The sequence below is a fragment of the Cydia splendana genome, chromosome 16 (genome assembly GCF_910591565.1).
Source record: "Cydia splendana chromosome 16, ilCydSple1.2, whole genome shotgun sequence".
Taxonomy (NCBI): domain Eukaryota; kingdom Metazoa; phylum Arthropoda; class Insecta; order Lepidoptera; family Tortricidae; genus Cydia; species Cydia splendana.
The window spans coordinates 15,185,304-15,203,565 of record NC_085975.1 but is presented as its reverse complement, the minus strand read 5'-3'; the positions used below and the strand labels follow the sequence as shown (position 1 = coordinate 15,203,565).

Here is an 18,262-nt window from a genome sequence, read left to right as displayed (position 1 = left end):
TGACCATCTATAGTATTCTATAGCATAGGTACTCAATAGTCGAAGAAAAAAAATCGTAGTAAATCACTCACGAGCAACACAATGAACATAATTATAAATACCTATATATTATACTGTTTCATTACATTTAATAGTTTTATTTTAGTTAATTAAGTAAACTGAAAACAGCTTATGTAGATAACGGTGATGATTCTAGTATGTAATAAAAAAGATGTAAAAAAGTTAATAGACGCTTACAAGAAATTTGAAACTATTTGTCGGTTAGCGATTAACGTATTCTAGAATATGTACTTACAATTTTATACTACAGGGAGCCATTTTGAGATTTCCACTTAATCACTTTAAACTATTTAATGTAATTTTATTGTTCAAGTATGTTTTATTTTAAAAATATTTTATTCTTGTTTCTTTGTTCTTACGCGCGCTCAGCACGGGTTTGCCTAGTTTATGACACTGACACTAATGACAGATGTCAATTTTTTATCACTTCCGTCCATCGACAGCATAGAGGTACAAAAGTATATTGGCTCCTCGACACGACGGGCCAGCGTCGGCCACTCCAATGGACGCATTTATGCGTTAGAGGAGAGGGAGCAAGTGATATTGCTATCTCATTCTACCGCTACCAGATGACTGAACGAGATGTTCTTATGGAACTTACAGTAGGAGTAGCAGAGAAAGCGTTATCCGTAAAAGCCGTAACCGACTACCGCACCGCACCGCAACCTTGGTGCCTTGGACCTGGGTACGGTGGTCGGCGTACGTGTGTTAAGGATACAGCTATAAGTTAAAGCAAGAAAGAGATATTTTGTGCGCACCAATGTCGCGGTGCGGTAGTCTGTTAAGGCTTTAAGAGTAGTGTCGACTGAAACCGAATTTTTCGGACACTACTGAAAATACGGTTTCGGTCGCTAGTTTTTTTTTGCCCCAACCGAGACTTAAGGTCGTAACACACTATCGCACCGCACCGCGACCTTGGTGGGGTGCGATAGTGTGTTATCACTTTTAAGTCGGACACTTCATAAAGGCCCCTGTACACAATGGGCCAGCGTGGGCCAGTCTGGGGGACGCATTTATGCGTAAGAGCACAGAATAATTAATAGTACTACCGTACAGAAAGGAAACTTCCTACAAAAACGAAGTTTGACAGCGGTTCAGGGTCGAATCATGCTGTCCCTTTCTAATATATGGCACTATCCCTTTCGGCTATTTAGGGTTGTCAAAAATCAAGTGATTATCTCATAATATATTTATTTACATACAATATATATACAGTGGTACTACTAAACGAAATTAATAACTAGCTTAAATCTAAAATAGTGATTATCTTATCTGTGGTCGTGCACGCAAAAGGAAGTCAAGTGGTGCCAACCCTAATAATTGCTCGGAGCAATGCTGAGCCGAGCGGAGCCGAGTTTGACCGAAGTCAGGAGTTTCGCATCCCTGGTAAGAGGGAGTAAGTGATATTGCTATCTCATTCTACCGCATGGCTGCGTCCCTTGGAATGGCCGGCGCTGGCCCATTGTGTACAGGTGAACCCATTGAGTAGTTCAACAAGTGATAGAGGGTGTTAAAAATAAAACAGGCACAAAAAATCACAAACAATATTTTATTGTGACTCCTTAAAGTAATTTCATACAGCACAACATTTATACTAACTCATGCGGCTATGGCCTGAAGTTCCCAAAACAAGTTGAGATTAAAGGCCAACCGGTCTGGCGTCTTCCGAGCGTCGGCGTCTAGTAACTCTATGGCTGCTACTCGACGCAACGTTGGTTGGTTGCGACGCTATTTTCCATAGCGCCGACTAGACGCCGACGTTCAAAAGACGCTAGTTTGGGCTGGCCCCAACAGCTACGTCAAAAGTTTTAGAGAAAATATTTTGATATCAGAGTATTTCATTATGTTACATTTTTTGGCCATGGGTGTTAAGTTATCAAAGAAGTAGGTTGACATTTTAAAAGGGGATAACTGAAAATTGATTCGAATACAATTTTTGATGTTCCATCACGCTCCGCTATTTAGGGTCCTAGCTATATTGGTTGTTCAATACTACGCTATAGAATTTCCAATTTAGCAAGAACCCTAAATGGCATAACAATCCCGTGTGGTGACTGTACCTAAGGCTGTTCGGTAAGTACCCATTTTACTTAAATACATGCCAACCCTTCTTTGTTTTGAAAAAACATTCAGTACTCGTATATCTCAACCTAAATAACAAGTAACTGATCTACAGCAGTTATTTTTATAGAGAATATAAATAAAAATATGTTTCAGTGTAAACGGCACATTCATTACATATTACATCCACAGTTTGAGACACATTTTAAAATGCTCATCAAGTGTATATGTTCAACACACGATCAACACAAATAAATATACCCACTATAAAACTAGTACTAGCAAACTGTCATAAATTTAGAAATCTTGCATAGACCGCCAATTTGGTACATATTTAATTATTTAACTCATAACATAAATCTTATTTAACTCTAGAAACGTCTCGCCTTTCCGTGAAACGTGAGTGCTCGCGTGGGGAGCATTTTGCCGCCCAAACTTAACATGATTTCTTGTTTAAAATAATGGAGAAATTAGTTTGTTAAAAAATTAAAACCAAAATTTTACTTTGCTAATCCACGAAAAGACAACGTGCTAGTCAATCAGTGCTAATGCTAACGCGTTATAATTACTTGCGTATTTTTCACGTGCAATTAATGTAAAGGCCTGAAAACCCCACCAAGAAAAAAACGCCCGTTCTATTCATTATTTAAATTAGTTTGTAATCACTTTTATGCTATAAAATAAACCAAAAAACTGAAAAAGTAACATATGTTTTACGCTTAAAACACCTTGACAAATGCACTGTGTTCAAGTAATCAGCTTTTAGCCGCGGGCGGCAAAATGCTCAAAGCGCGAGCACTCTAGGGTTTTAAATCTAAAGATTACTTTAGCTCTTTGATATTTAGTATCATATTTGTGATCAGTTATAAATGTAAAATGAATACACTACGCAAAACAATATGGACGTGTTCACACTAGGTGCCTTTCAACATAACTTTGACGGTTCACCTAGCGTAAAGTAGTCCTAAACAAGAATTTACCTTTCAAGATTTTATCCGAAATATCTACTAATATACATAATAATTCGAGTGTTTCGAGCTCAAAGGGTCAATAATGAATCGGCAAATCTTAATGAAAGATTTGAAAAAGTATGCAAAACTATGCGAATTCGATGATTAGTTAAAACTCAGTTCAGTCATTAAAATCAACGACTTATGTTAAAATTGGAAAATTAATTTAAAAAATGCATTAGGAATGTTTGATTTCATCAAAAATACTAGCAAATGCAATACAACTATGATTTAAATGTCATGGACGAGGTTCAAAGATATGATTTTTGAAGGATAACATCTAATGAAATGGTGTTTTTGTTCAATGCAAACGTGTTTCGAAAACTATTGGTTTTTTTTTAAGATTTAAAATGTTGCCATGTCTAAAATTTGTAGAGGGGTTTTTATAAATTAAATGTAACATGTGCGGTTGAAGGGTTACTCAATGATTAAAAACCTAAAGATAATTTGTGCACGTATCTCACTTTTAAAATGTTAATAAATACAAAGAAGAAAAATGTAGTTAATTTCGTTTTAAACCAAAATGTTTTTGCAAGCCCAATCGCTGATACTCATGTATAAAGATGGTATTCCATCCGTCCAATATCTTGGTCCAATGTGTATTTGCGTCTCAAATTTTGCTTAATGAGAGAGTGAGACGCAATGCACATTGGACAGGTGGAATACCACCCTAACCAGTTTTTTACACAATTCCAAAAATTAAACATATATTTTACTTTTAATTAAAATAAATGCATTAAAAGCCGTATAAAAGACAGCCATTAGAGCTCAAAGCCCATAAACACAGAATCTACTGTTTCCAAAGCATATTTACTTCGATGATTTACACAAAATTCTGATTGCTACGTGCGAAGTGCGTGTTGGAGGAACTAAAATAGACAACGCACAGCGTATTGTGGGCCCAACATTTTCTATTTGACAGATGTCAATTGTCAAATAACTATAGTATTGTTTGAGTAATGTGACAGGCGTCATCTCCATGTAATTTATAACCTAAAAACGTCAAAACTCGCAAAATTGTATTGAAATGACACCTGTCAGCGTACCCAATTAGATTAAAAAAAATTAAAAATACTATAATCCGTCCAGAAGCCTTAACCCTTTAACCATTTGACATTCTTTTCTAGTCACTCGATTTCGAACCGTAATTCACGTAGTAGAGATGCGTTTTTGTTTTAAGTATGATGGCAAGTATGTTGCCGCTACGGACTAACCCCCTTATTCATAAACGTTTACTAAAGTTGACAAGCTGATAATAATCGTTTGTCCCTTTCCATCATACCAATACGTCGGAAAGGGACAAACGATTATTATCGGCTTGTCAACTTTAGTAAACGTTTATGAATAAGGGGGTAAATGGTTAAACATTACCATAGACTCAACAATTGACAGGGATTGAGGAATGAACTTAAAACGAGAGCCTCCAGCACATGATGGTAGTACGCGCACCGCACGGGGGTCTTCAAGGTATCGCGGAGTACACGTCCACCTGCGTCCGGAGCCAGTAGAAGTATGAGGAGACGTGGAAGCGGGTCACGTTGAGGGCGCTCTGCGTCTTGTTCTGGAGGACTTCGGGGGCCCACTCGCCTCTGGAATGGTAAAATGTGTTGTTAGATTTCCTTTGCGAAACTAAATATCATCAGGATTTAATAATAGTGGTCTTGAATGACTTGATCCAAATAAAAAACAACGGGTTGCACTCCGGGAGTGCCCGCAGAAGTGAAAATTCAATGACATCATAACAGATTTTCGACCAGGTTACGTGTCCGTCTTACGAATTTTCAATCTGTCGAATCCGTCAGTCACGTGACCTGTCGCGAGTTTAACATTTTTTCCCCATCACAAAAAGTGCACAGCGCCGCTAAAGAAGTTTTCACTTCAAAAATTTGCTAATTTCTTAGGCAAATGACGTACATGTAACTATTTCAGAGTTAGAACAAAATATTAACTAAAAGATGGTTTCTTGCGGAATCCTGGTCCGATATTGGCTTTACCATGTAGTCGAATTGTCTATACAAGATTGCTATTTTTAATCACAGATGACAAGAAACAGGACAAAATAAATATTTACCATGCCAATAGTGATATATAGTCAATAAATTATGAAACAGTTCTAAACTTCCTGAGACCCAGAAGTAATTGTTTTGTTTTTGAATTTGGAATACTTATACTGCGTCAAGCAAATCTTGTCAGTAGAAAAAGGCGGCAAATTTGAAAAATGTAGGCGCGAAGGGATATCGTCCCATAGAAAATTCGAATTTCGCGCCTTTTTTTACTGACAGGATTTGCTTGACCAGCTATAGTTACACAAAAAAAGTTCAATATAAACTGTGGAATATGTACACAGGGTCTCAGGAGGTTAATCTGTGTAAGTTACCTACTATTGTGACAAAAATTAAATAAAATCAGGCACTTACACAAAAACTTTGGTCTTCAAATACTCCGAAGTAAACTGGTAGTACTCAACCGAATACTTCTTCACAACTTCATACCCCATTGTCGTATAACCAACCACACTATCCACCAAACCGGGCACATAATGCTCAATAGTGGCCACTACCACTGGAGTTTTCTCAACAACATAGTCTTTTATGTTGCCATAGAGTATGCCAGCTTTCTTAAGACCGACTGTGAAGGCGTCTCTCGAGAGTTGTCCATAAGGTTTGGCAATTTCGGCCGCTTGGGCGTAGTAGATGGGGGTGTTGGTTTCGAGCCAGAGGTAGCCTCTAGCGGAGGCCGAGAGGGACTTCTGCCATGCCCGCTGGCTCTGCTCGAGAATGCCTAGGTCGTTGAGTAGTCGGCCGGTTGCGCTCTCTGAAAGGATGGAGGTAAATTATTAACCCACGCGCAATGTAAAGCACATACACACTCTTAGAGACGGTATTGTATACCGAGTATGCATGTAGGTAGACGGTATGCACATGCCTAAAGGCGTCGCCAGATGATGAACTAGGTGGGGCCTAGTTAATATTGCCGAAGGCCAAGCAAAGGGGTGGAGGCATACATTGTATGTAATATTTTATCTCCTGGCGGCTAAAGTATACCTATATCTTTGGCAGTCATAGTTCAAAGTATTTTAATGACCCAACAGACATGATAAGAAACAGATAAAAGGGCATTGGGTTCATTCCATGCATAATCGAGTAAAATGCCATTCAAAACAAAGTCCGTTATCAATTATAACATGCAAACATGACAAATCGAGATTAAACAGAGCACGTATTACACGTACAAATAGCAACACTCGACTGTACATCGGTGGACCTTATTACGAAAGGCATAAGTTCCATCGATGTACAGTTAACAGTGTGGGTACGTGGCTCTTTAAGATTATATAGTCCACAAAGAAAGTGGTCTAAGTTAGGTAAGTATAATCATTAAAAAATACTTTTCTCTTTTCTCAGCTAAAAGAGTGAATTATATTTTCTACTACCGTTGAGTACGAGTATGAGTACCTCTAGAGGCTATAAATTTACTTAGTAAATATGTTCATAGATGTTTTTTTAACCTTTATCGCACAAAAGAAGACTTATCAATCTTATCATACAAAAGGCTCAAAGATTGCAAAGTGTTTGTACTTACTCGGGAAGTTTCCGTTGACCGTAGAGACATCATAGGCGATCAGTCCAGCGATGCCCAGCAGTAAGATGAAGCTCGCCCACAGCCAAGGGAATCTTCTAGTGCTCGTCATTCTGTCTAGAATATCCTGTGAAATCAAAAATACTTTCATAAATTATTTTCCTAATATTTTCACGGAAACATACGAACATGTCTCGCTATTTCAGTTAGTATCTGTACAAAAAGTACTGAGGTTAACTGAAGTAGCATGACAACAAATACGAACATTTCCGAGAAAATACAATGGAAGACAATTACCTATGCACTACATCTGTAGTAGACTTTTAAACAAAACAAAATTCTATCTTATAAGGCCTCAAAATTCTCCAAATTATTATTAAGTATCTTTGAAGCGAGAGTGGATAGGCGTTTACTGAACCAGTGATCTACATCTTTGGCATTCATTTCTCCATAAAAAAAGAATCGTGTCAGGAACTAGTATCAACTTTCCAATGGAATGTCACCTTTACTTTCCATTTAGTTCTAACAATTTAGTTTCGTTGGCAATACAAGTTATATGTAATTTATGTATTAATAGTATTAGATCCTTTGTAAAATGAATATTGATATGAATACTATAGGACCTACCATTTCCCAACATTTAGATGCCGATTTTGAGATCTTTAAGGCTTATTATAAAGGCAGCTCTAGCCTCCTTTTCTAACAACAATAGTTTTTAGACGAGTTGTACTTAAGACCATTCATAAGTAAGTGTAAAAATACTATTTTAGACCTAAAATAACTAAGCAATTGCTAACATTTTAAAGCATAAAACGTTCATAAACCCATTAAAGTAAGTAACATACGTAATAGATGTTTATTTGTATCATAAGAACAACAGTTTGATGTAATTAGAATCACTTCACAAGTGAAGGATAAATACCGCAATTTACCTTGAACGCTAATTATGCTGCACAATGTACAACAATGTATAAGAAACCAGGAAAATATCCAGTTTCATGTGAGAATATTGCTATTAATAACCTTTTTCACACCTCCTTCACTACAAATAGTGCAAAGTGTTGTGTTATAAGATACACTGCCAAATATAAAGCCCTGTCTGCATATCGCGCGGCAAATTATCGAACATTGGCTCGCGAGGCAGCCGCGCGCAATGGATACCACGTTGGCTCGCGAGCCAACGTCGATCTGCAATATGGAGACAGGGCTTGAGACGGACTTGTGAGCTAAAACGCCTTAAACTAAGCTTCCTATGCTCAAAATTTATACATACACTGCTATCTCTTTGGCCTAAAGGATAACGGTTAGAGAATGCCATTTGGTAAGTCTGCCTTTTGAATATGTATATTTTTTACTGTGCAATAAAGTTATAGCCTGAATAATGTTGTTTTCATTAAACACTTTGTTAAACTTATCACCTTGAACATTAACACCACAAATCCATGGATTTAACTGATTAGATTAACATAATGTGAATAATATCTGGGAGACCGAGCTTTGCTGGGAAAACATATAAAAACTCAAAAATGCTCGTTTTCCTAGAGATAAGATCTAGCTAGATCGATTTCTCGCCCCCGAAAACTCCCGTTAGAGCCGTGTCCAAGATCCCCAAAATATATACAAGAATTTCTCATTTAAAGGTATAAGATTAAAATTGGTCTTAATGAAATATCCTTTGTTAGAAGAAAGTTAATCATTATGTTAGGTGCAGTACCAAAAAATTTAATGTAAACAAACGCAAGTGTGTACTTGTAGGTAATGCAGAGTTGTAGACAATACAAATAAATGTAACGACAGTGTAAATTATTATTTAAACAATGTAAAAGGTATAAGCTATTAATCAACCACCCAAATTAATTAGAATCGATTTAATAATGACTTCGGAAGATAATTACCTGCCTTCAAACTAATATGCACTTAAATTAAAAAATAATCACAGGATGAATGCTGTCTTATGGACATGAAAAGGAAATAGATTTCGTGATACGTGTTCCCCCGCGAAGTGCGTATACAACCACATCACCGGCCCAAAAACGATGCTTTTACAGTTATTCACGTTGGGTGTTAACTACTCAAGTGGTTTTTCTAGTTCCGAGAAGCTTTACAAGACGATATTGCGTTGTCTATATAAATCACCACCCAAAAATGTTTGCATTTTACAAACACACAAATAAACCAATCATTCACAAACAATTACTTTTAGATAGAAAAATATGAATTACCTATTCACAATGATGACTTTTTATAACACTAAAATCACGGCTTCACGCGAATTCATTAATTTTTTATAACAGAAAAAATGTCGTCTCCGTCAGAGATGATGACAGACACTAATTATGTGACCAGAGCAAAAAAGTATAATAAATATTTAATGTAGGCAACACTGAGGACAAAGGGCAATAGGGCTGTGGTAAAAAATATTTCGATAAAATACCGGTTTTTAAAGGTACGTTCAATTTAAATCATTTTCATCACCCTTGTTCGAAAAAGATCTTATTTCATGCAGGTGTACTGAAGGTCAAAGGCCTATATTGTTCCCGCGGGAGTTATGGATTGTGAAAAAAAAAAGCTATAACTTCCTAGGGAGTTCTAAAGCTAAATTTCATTTACCCCCCACGTTGCACAATGTACTATTTCATCACACTCGCTCAGTAAATGTGGAATTGCACGCAGGTTTAGCGGGAGTTATAGAAAAAACGTTCTCCCTAGGGAGTTATGAAGTTTCTAGTGCCATAATTAACAGTTTTTTGTCTTTATACTTAATTTTTGTAAATTTACCTTAATTTAAATTAACCTTTTACAAATATACTTCACGTAAAAATTGTACAGAAAAGTAATTTTTGAGAAATTACATAGTTTTAGTAATTATAAATAACTTACCTGGCAAATTTTATTGGTCTTTACAACGGTTTCATCTTTTTTCTTTCCCTTCAAAGTTTCAACACTAATCTCTTTATACTGAGTTACTGACATTTTCAAGGATTTTTGCTTTAGCTTCGGACTGATTTGTGCCCAATTAGAATCTGAAACAAAATTAACATGAAAACCTCTAGCTGCCAAGAGATTGTATCGTACTTTGAATTTTAATTGCGACAATAAGAAATCTAAAGGCCCCTGTACACACTGGGCCAGCGCCGGCCAGTCCAAGGGACGCAGCCATGCGGTAGAATGAGATAGCAATATCACTTGCTCCCTCTAACGCATAAATGCGTCCCCCGGACTGGCCCACGCTGGCCCAGTGTGTACAGTCACCTGCAATTATATGTTACACAACGAAGGCCGCAAAAATATCTGACACACGAACTTATTTGTAGAGCCAGAGTGTATTTGTAGAGATAAGAGCGTGTCACATATTTTTGCGGCGTTCAAAGAGTAATATATTATTGTAGGTGACTGTGGGCGGCTTGTGGGCGGCTAAAGCATAGACTAAATATTTATTTTTTTAATTAGAGCATAGACTTACCTATGTAATCTAGTAGAGTGGCAGACTGTTTAGGACAACGATGGAACAGCTGCCTCCACGTAGCGTTACAGGAGTCGTCCCGCTGCAAACAGTCTACTAAACTTTCCACTAGCACTCGGTTGTAGGGGTCCAGGTTCGAACCGCTCAAGTACTGGTTGGGCAGTTTCTTTATTATCTGGTTGAAGGTCACTTGGAGTTTGGCGCCGCTCTTATTGAAGTATATATCCTGGAACAATGGATTCATTAAGGCGTGTCCAGACAGAGGTGATCAAATCGACCGATTTGATCAGAAATGAAATTGGCGGAATTTCCAATTTAATCACCAATTTTAGATTTATGGTGATATTAGAGCCCTCTAAATTGAAAAAATGCCCCAAACGAAAATACTGGCGTCACAAATTGGTATTCTTGCGTCCGCACTCCATTTTATCGGTAATATCGGTCATAATCGGGGTTTAATTCGGCGAGCCAAATTGGCGTTTGCGTCCGCACCGCCTGATTCGATCGGACAATTTAATCAGATTGGCGAAAAATGTACTCCTCTGGAAACGCCTTTAGCCTTCTATTGCTATATTTTTTTTACATATAAAACCCCTCCACACTCGTGCGCGAATCACGGCGCGAAGCCGCAATTCGCGCACGAGTGTGGAGCAGGCTTAATAAAACCAGCGTAGACACTACACGTACACGGTTTTTCCGTTTGTAGCGAAAAGCTCACACGAATAAAGAACCCGCCTAGCGGGTCGCTACCATGTCGCCATAAGAGAATGTATGTAGGTCAAGAAATGTATAAGCTAAAATACAACTTGATTAACTAGTACGGTCGAAAGTATTAATTTATGACCCATTTCGTACCTTGTCATAGTGACAATCAATATGAAAGTTGCTAGAGACCTCATATTATCCTCTAGCCGCCCATACGTCAAACCTATCCAAGCAAAATGAAATTTTATTTTGTCAACACAAAGTTCAAATTAGAATGGAACAGGAGACCTTTTTATAGGTCTCTGGGCGGCTAGAGGCTATTGTCACTGTGACAAGGTACAAAATGGGTCATAAATTAAGTTTCGACTGTCCCGCTAGTGCGAGTAGCATGCGGCCGTGCCTTTACTTGGCAACTATATGCGCCGTGTGCAAGCATTATAGCCCTTACGGGTCTTAGAGCATTTAGTAACTGGAGACGCCTTGACTGTCATTTTCTGTACAAAACAGTCTGCCGATTTCTGCGGGGGAGGGGCACGTCAAATGTATGGCTATTTGGACATGATTTGTACGTAACGTACAAATATCCATGTCAGATAAACGTCAGTCCATACAAAAGTTTGCACCATTGTGCAAGGTTTTCGGCAGTGGGACAGAGGGGTAAGCACTTAAAGGCGACTCCAGTTATTAAATGCTCAAAGTTACGGGTATTCAAACATCTGGTAATGGGAGGCGGTGACTAAAGACATTATTTTACTTCACTATTCACAAAATCAAAAAAGGTCTTGAAATTTAACAAAAACATTATGTAAAGAACAATGCCATTTTGTTATCAACTTACCTTATATTTACTTAATTGCTTCATAAGGTCACTTGACATATCCTTAGACAGGCCCTTCTTACTGTTCACCATATCGAACATCGCCAACAGTTGCTCCTGGCTCACTGTGGCGTCCATTTTGGCGTGCCTGTCCAGCAACTGGCTCAAATACCCTACCACGTACTTAGAATAATTCTTTAACTCTATTATTGGAAGGAATAGTTCTTGCCACGCTGCAAAGATAAAAAACCATAATGTTACCTTTACGCTTAGCACAAGAAAGATGGGTGTCTGGCATTGGTATCATTTTTTAAAGTAATAAGCTGCTGCCTTAAAATAAAGTTAGAGTTGCTAACTTTCAAGGTGCCAACAATAGGTTAGTTACTGACTGTTTGATTGAACATATTAATTTAAATTTTACTGGTTTCATATTCTTAAAGTAATTTGTTGATTTTTGACCTCCCTATCTAACCAATTTACATAAAGTACTTTATTTATTACGCTCAACAAGTTAAATATAGGTTTTCCCGAGGGTCTACAGTATGGGGTTCACCAAAAAAGGAGTGTACAGGTTTTTAAAAGGTCGGCAACGTGCATGTAACACCTCTGGAGTTGCAGGCGTCCATAGGCTACGGTGACTGCTTACCATCAGGCGGGCCGTATGCTTGTTTGCCACCGATGTGGTATAAAAAAATACGTGAATTAAACCTTAAAATGACTCACGACAGCTTAAATTCGATTACCTCACAGTTTTGGCAATGCTGACCCGTGGAGCGCCCTAGTATCACACGTGTGACACTAACTCAATTTGGGTCGTGGCGACTCAGTGTGTTACCACAAATCAATATGGGTCAAATTGCTTTGCATCAATTTGTTGTATGGTGGCAGATGGTGGACATTAATTTAAGTGTACACGTCGTTATTATTTTTTAGTTATTAATTCACTTAAGCCACGCGTAAGCTACCATTTCACTGAAGCTACTGCTAGTACATATTAAGATAAAACTCATGCTCATGAGATGTTATCTCATTTAGTCCCACCTTGAGAGGTGACATATTGATAAGGGCTGATAAAGTGTCGTAACCTGAGAACAATAGGCTTTCAAGTTGCTGTACATTAATGTACAATCGAATCGGCATCAATATGGGCTTATGCACAAATCACGCGAGGTTCGATGGGGGGGAGGGGGGTCATGAAAAAATCACGACAGATCACGTTGGGGGAGGGGGGTATAAGGAGACCTCTCGTGTATTTTTCTACAGTGAAAGAAACTAAGAAAAAATACCTACCACATGAGTAGATATTTTTTCTCGGTTTCGGTGAAGATTTATGTATAAATTATGTATAAATCTTCACTCAGCACTTCAAAATAGCGAAATGAAAAACGAAATTTTGGAGCACGTGACCTTGACCGGTCGGATGGAAATATTTAAAAAAAAATACACGTGAGGTTATGTGGGGGTGGAAGCCAAAAACTTTACCAAATAGCATTCCATAAATTCAGTGTTCTTTCCTTTCAAACCCACTGAGAAGTCGCTAAACCCTCCCTGCCCAAATGGCCAAAGAAGGGACTGTTCAATGGGGGTCGGTTCTGGTAGGAGTTGCGGAGACTCGCGCTTTTTTTAAGGGACGCCACACAGAACTCTTTGACTAGCTCTTTTCTTTGCTTAAGTGTCTCACTATCCACTACATTCTTAAGTTTATGCCTATAACTTAACAAATTTTTAACTTTAACTTATAACTCATTTTTCAAAATCTTACCTTTCAAACCTACTGAGAAGTCGCTGAACCCTCCCTGCCCAAACGCCCAAAGAAGGGACAGTCCAATCGGCGGTCGGTTCTGGTAGGAGTTGCGGAGGCTCGCGCTTTTTTGGAGGGACGCCACACAGAACTCGGGGTATTCCAGCGCCAGCATTTGGAGGAGGAGGCGGTGGCCGTTTACTAGTTGCCCTGGGGGGAAAGTGGGGTTAATATTATATGAACTTAGCATTAGTACAACATGTTTATTTCTAGTTTTAAATGATACTGATCAATGAGTTTTAATACTGACTAGCGTGATAGGTGAAAACAGCATGAAAATCCGTTCAGTAATTTTTGAGTTTATCGCGAACATACATACACACAAACAGACAGACGCCGCGGGGGACTTTGTTTTATAAGGTGTAGTGATTTTATACTTAAATATAAATAAATTTTATGGGGTGGGTAAAAATGTATATATGGTTTATATTTCGTTTGTTATACAGGGTGGAAAGGCACGACGATCCTTTCCGGAAATGGGAGATAGTTTAGCCTAAGCTCTATATTTTCTCCATAGAAACTATGTTAATATGGGCAACCGTTTCTAAATTATGACCTTTTAAACATCCACGCAAAAAACTACTTTGTTCTAACCCTAACAGGTGACAGGATCAATGAACTTACTTGTAAACAATCAGTATTCGACAGGAAATTATGCTAATTTGTTGCCATCTAACCATTTTTAGGTCTGCTTACAGCACGGTAAGAATCATTGCAGGATTTTCGCTTTCTTAGTGGTTCCACTTGTTCAATACTTGAATGAAATAGTTATGTTATTCCTTAATATTAATAATACTAACCACAACATTGTTTACAACGACAGTTCAAATGGTGACATTGACAACCACTCAAAAGTACGCAATCGTCTTATAAATATCTCTGGTTTCCTTGACTGATAAAAAGGTTTTAGTTTCTTAACACGTTTCACAAAATTATTTTCGAATAATTGGAAACTATCTAAAATAATTAAAAATAACAAGTAGGTTGTGTTAGTTGCACCAAATGAACTTGCAAAAATTAAATACTAAGTATAAATCAAGAATAAATACTTCTTCAATACCAAACTAACAAACCTTCTTGCGTGGTAGGAAATAGACAAGACGTCTGATGTTTGAAATTAAATTTTCATTGAACTATACTTATTGAATGTCATATTCTTCAAATAAAAATGTTAGATGCTCGTGGCTATTTAAATTTGTGGGGCTGTGTAAAAGATATGGTGTACCAAACCAAACGGAATGTGAAACTGCGGACGAAATGAGACAAAGGCTAATTGGTGCTTTCTGCGGAGGATAAATGACGAAGAGCATACACTATATCGCATGTGCATCGACATACTCGGGTACGGGCTGCGGCGGCGTTGTAATACACGGAGGTACATTTGAACACCGTATGTGAAAAGAAGATAGTATTAAATATTGGAAAAAAGTAATTATCTAAGAAAGTAATAAAATTGTTTGTAATATTTTTGCATGCATTTGATTTATTTGACATTTATGCGTCATTCATACATCATTGCGATACTGTCAACGATCGGAAAAAAGTGTAAAGTCCCGAGCTTTCCCGACGGAGATCCTTAATCTAGCCGTCATGTGCACATGCTATAGGGTTATCACCACAGTTAAAAAGTAGTATTATTGCAATTTTTATTTTTTACTCAATTAACGATTCTTACCATTACCAATAGTCTCTGTATCACTTAAACGACCTAATACTTCCGGGAAGGATCGTCGTGCCTTTCCACCCTGTATATCAAATAAATAAATGATAATAAATAATTTTATTTTATTTCAAACCTTAACATGGGTGTGTGTCTTTATTTCATGAAGAAGACAACAAGGCTTTTTTGCTCATAACATAATAATCAAATGATTATTATGTTATGAGCAAAAATTTTAATATATATTTTTTGTAAATATTAGGAATGTGACTACATATTAGTGTGTAATTGTTTTCAAAAAAGTAATTACTGTTGTTGTGTATTAAATGAATCGAAACGACATTTCAAGCTGTTTTAAGAGCAATGTTTTTCAATTAAAGTAATAACGCCGTTTCTTATCAACAATGTAAAAAAAAAACAAAAAACATTTATTCTGATGAAATAAACCCTATTATACAGATTTTTTTCTTCTGCCAAACTGCAGGGCAGTTTGTTGGCAGAGGGAACTCCCTTAAAACATAGATGGGTAGACTTAGCTAATTGCCTAATTAATTGTTAACTTATTTATATACATCTTATTATTATGTACCTTTGCATTTTTATTTGCACCTGTATGCATGCATTGTATTGATACAGGTGTTTTTCAGGTTTTTCATATGTTCAATGTGCAAGTGTATGTATGTATTTGAATGTACTTCTGCACTAAAAATTATTTGTTATAAATATCACAAATTACTACTACTTTTTACTAGCGACCCGCTCCAGCTTCGCATGGGTTAGCACGTTATCAGGGGGGTGTCACTACGCAGTTTAGGTACATTTGGCCGGCGGGCCTCCCGGGTAGGCAGGCCGCGTATGGCAGTGGGCTGCCGCTCGACCGCACGATAGTCGTGTCACGTGGCGCTCGCGCAAAGAAGATTCACGGTTAGTGCGCGGTTATAAGTTTCAATTTTGTTGCAGGTGGCGAGTATAGGTATAATTTTATACCTAAATCTGACTTTTGTGAAGGAGTGAATTTTCTGTACGGTAGTACTATTCGTTATTCTGTGACGTTATACACCTAAACCTTCCTCAAGAATCACTTTATTGATAGTTGAAAACCACATGAAATCTATTCAGTAGTTTTTGAGATTATCGCGAACATACAGAGATACAGAGGCGGCAGGGGACTTTGTTTTGTAAGATGTAGTGATAGTCATAAAAACTTTTAAATTTTTAAACATATTAAGAATTTTCGCATTATTATATGACTAGCTACATTTCTGTACACAAAAATTAAAAGCAATCAGCTAACTGATGCTGTGGAGTGCATTTTTTTAAATACCGTAGGAGTGTCAAAAACATGTATGATGTCATCAAAACTAAATGTAAATTTGAAAACGGCATACCTCTACTCATATCATTTGCTAAAGCGGTGAGAGTGACATCAAAGAACAACTGCGCATTAGCCTTTCCCGCATCACTCAGCACTGTCTCCAACGAACTCTTGATTTCTGCAGGCAGGACCGACAGAGGATACAAAGGGTCCTGGGTAGAAAATGTTGGGTCTTCCACTTCTATTTGAGTCTTGGAGTTGAGGAAATTGGCGACTTCTTTCAACCAGACTAGGGGTGCGTTGCTGAACCGGATTTTGTTGGTTGTAATGATATTTGCTAGCTCTGTTGCGTCAATCTGCAAGTGAGAAATATTGTTATAGAAATTGATAATTTAAGATGCTATGTTAAGAAAAGTCCTCCTGCTTAACTTGGTATATACATAGAAAAACATGCTAGGCACATTTACCCGGGCACCTATTGACCCTAGTCTGTAAATTAGTAAATTTCTACATTACTTTTTATATTTGTTATATATGTAAATAATTATTCCATTTTATTGCATAGATAAATATGAGCTGTAACATTTTTCCAATAAGAAATTATAAAAATGTCTTATCTATACTGAAGTAAATAAAGTCATACCAGAACATTTGTAAGTATAATTTTTTTAAACTGATAACATGCATATGTAATGTTTGTATTCATGAAGGCATGTGAAAATGTTATGTCTATATAATAAAATAATTTATTTCTTAAACACACTTGACATACTTAGTATAGGAATAGAACATAATTGAGAGCATTCTGTAACAGCATTGAGTTACTTAACTCTTACTTAACTGCTACTGAAGTAACAAGTACAATGCAATTTATAAAAAGTGAAAGGAGTTTTAAAAATAACTTCAATTGTGTTCCACAAAAAAAGTATGTGTAAAAAGTAAATACATATCTAAAATATGGACTAATTAGTGGCAAATATGCCCAGAACTCGAAAACTATAAAATTAATTAGTCAAATGAGATTACATCGTTAGAATCTAATGAGTGTGACTTTGTTCCCGCGATAATAATAGTTAAAAATAAATATGTCCTATTTTTACAATGAAATCTTGTGTAATACGACAAATACGTACAGCTTCAAATGCTCCTTCAATTGTTTTCGGCGGCTTCGGCTTGGGAGGTTCAGCTTTCTTCTTGTTTTTGCTGGCCTTCTTCCCATTAGCTTTTGGGTCATCGATCTCCATGCCGGCATAATACGATTTAGTCGGAGGCGCTGAAAAACAATTTACACACAAGTTAATTATAATCTTACATTATTAGCGTACATAATTAAAATTATCTGGGTAATCATCTTACCAACGTCTTCAGGCTTCGGTCCATTACGAGTCGGCTTCTTTTCGTCCTCCTTTATTGTTTTTACTTTCCCATTTTGAGACTTCTTGTTCTTACCTACAACTTCCCATTGACCGCTGGACATTTTGGTGTATAAACGATTTTATTTATGTAAATTACAATTGTTGTAAATAAGGCAAACGCGACAGTGTACACGTCAAAATCAAAATATCCAAAAACGTCAAAAATGAAAGCTTCTCTGCTATTGGTCCATGAAATTCCACATGACAAGACGTGGCAATGCATTCCGTTGCACGTGGTTGCACGAATTGCAGTGTTGTAAATGCAATTTAGTAATTGCACACAATAATGAGCATATAAAAATTGCAACATGTTTTAATTACGATTTGATACTATTTATTGTCTCCTTTCACGTAAATGTATTCACTGACACATTTT

The 18,262-nt window shown here is 37.1% G+C and overlaps 1 protein-coding gene across 1 annotated transcript; it reads right to left on the bottom strand.

The window, feature by feature from the left end:
- Positions 1 to 1,590: 1,590 nt before the first annotated feature.
- On the bottom strand, positions 1,591 to 18,049 carry LOC134798424 (transmembrane protein 214). Its single transcript, XM_063770860.1, has 10 exons — positions 17,828 to 18,049; positions 17,605 to 17,744; positions 16,545 to 16,827; positions 13,458 to 13,646; positions 11,717 to 11,928; positions 10,174 to 10,399; positions 9,591 to 9,733; positions 6,714 to 6,837; positions 5,549 to 5,945; positions 1,591 to 4,720 (listed from the first exon to the last, which is right to left on the bottom strand). Exons 1-10 carry the CDS (start codon positions 17,946 to 17,948, stop codon positions 4,594 to 4,596), a joined length of 1,962 nt encoding a protein of 653 aa, XP_063626930.1. The 5' UTR covers positions 17,949 to 18,049; the 3' UTR covers positions 1,591 to 4,593.
- Positions 18,050 to 18,262: the final 213 nt, after the last annotated feature.

Bases quoted from the DNA above. Each gene is read 5' to 3' on its own strand.
- LOC134798424 (XM_063770860.1), bottom strand. From the start codon at position 17,948: ATGTCCAGCGGTCAATGGGAAGTTGTAGGTAAGAACAAGAAGTCTCAA. The intron at 11,929-13,457 runs GTAAGATTTTGA...TTATCTTTGCAG, and splicing joins CTTCTCAGTAGGTTTGAAAG to CGTGGCAAGAACTATTCCTT. The intron at 10,400-11,716 runs GTAAGTTGATAA...CCATTGTTCCAG, and splicing joins AGCAATTAAGTAAATATAAG to GATATATACTTCAATAAGAG.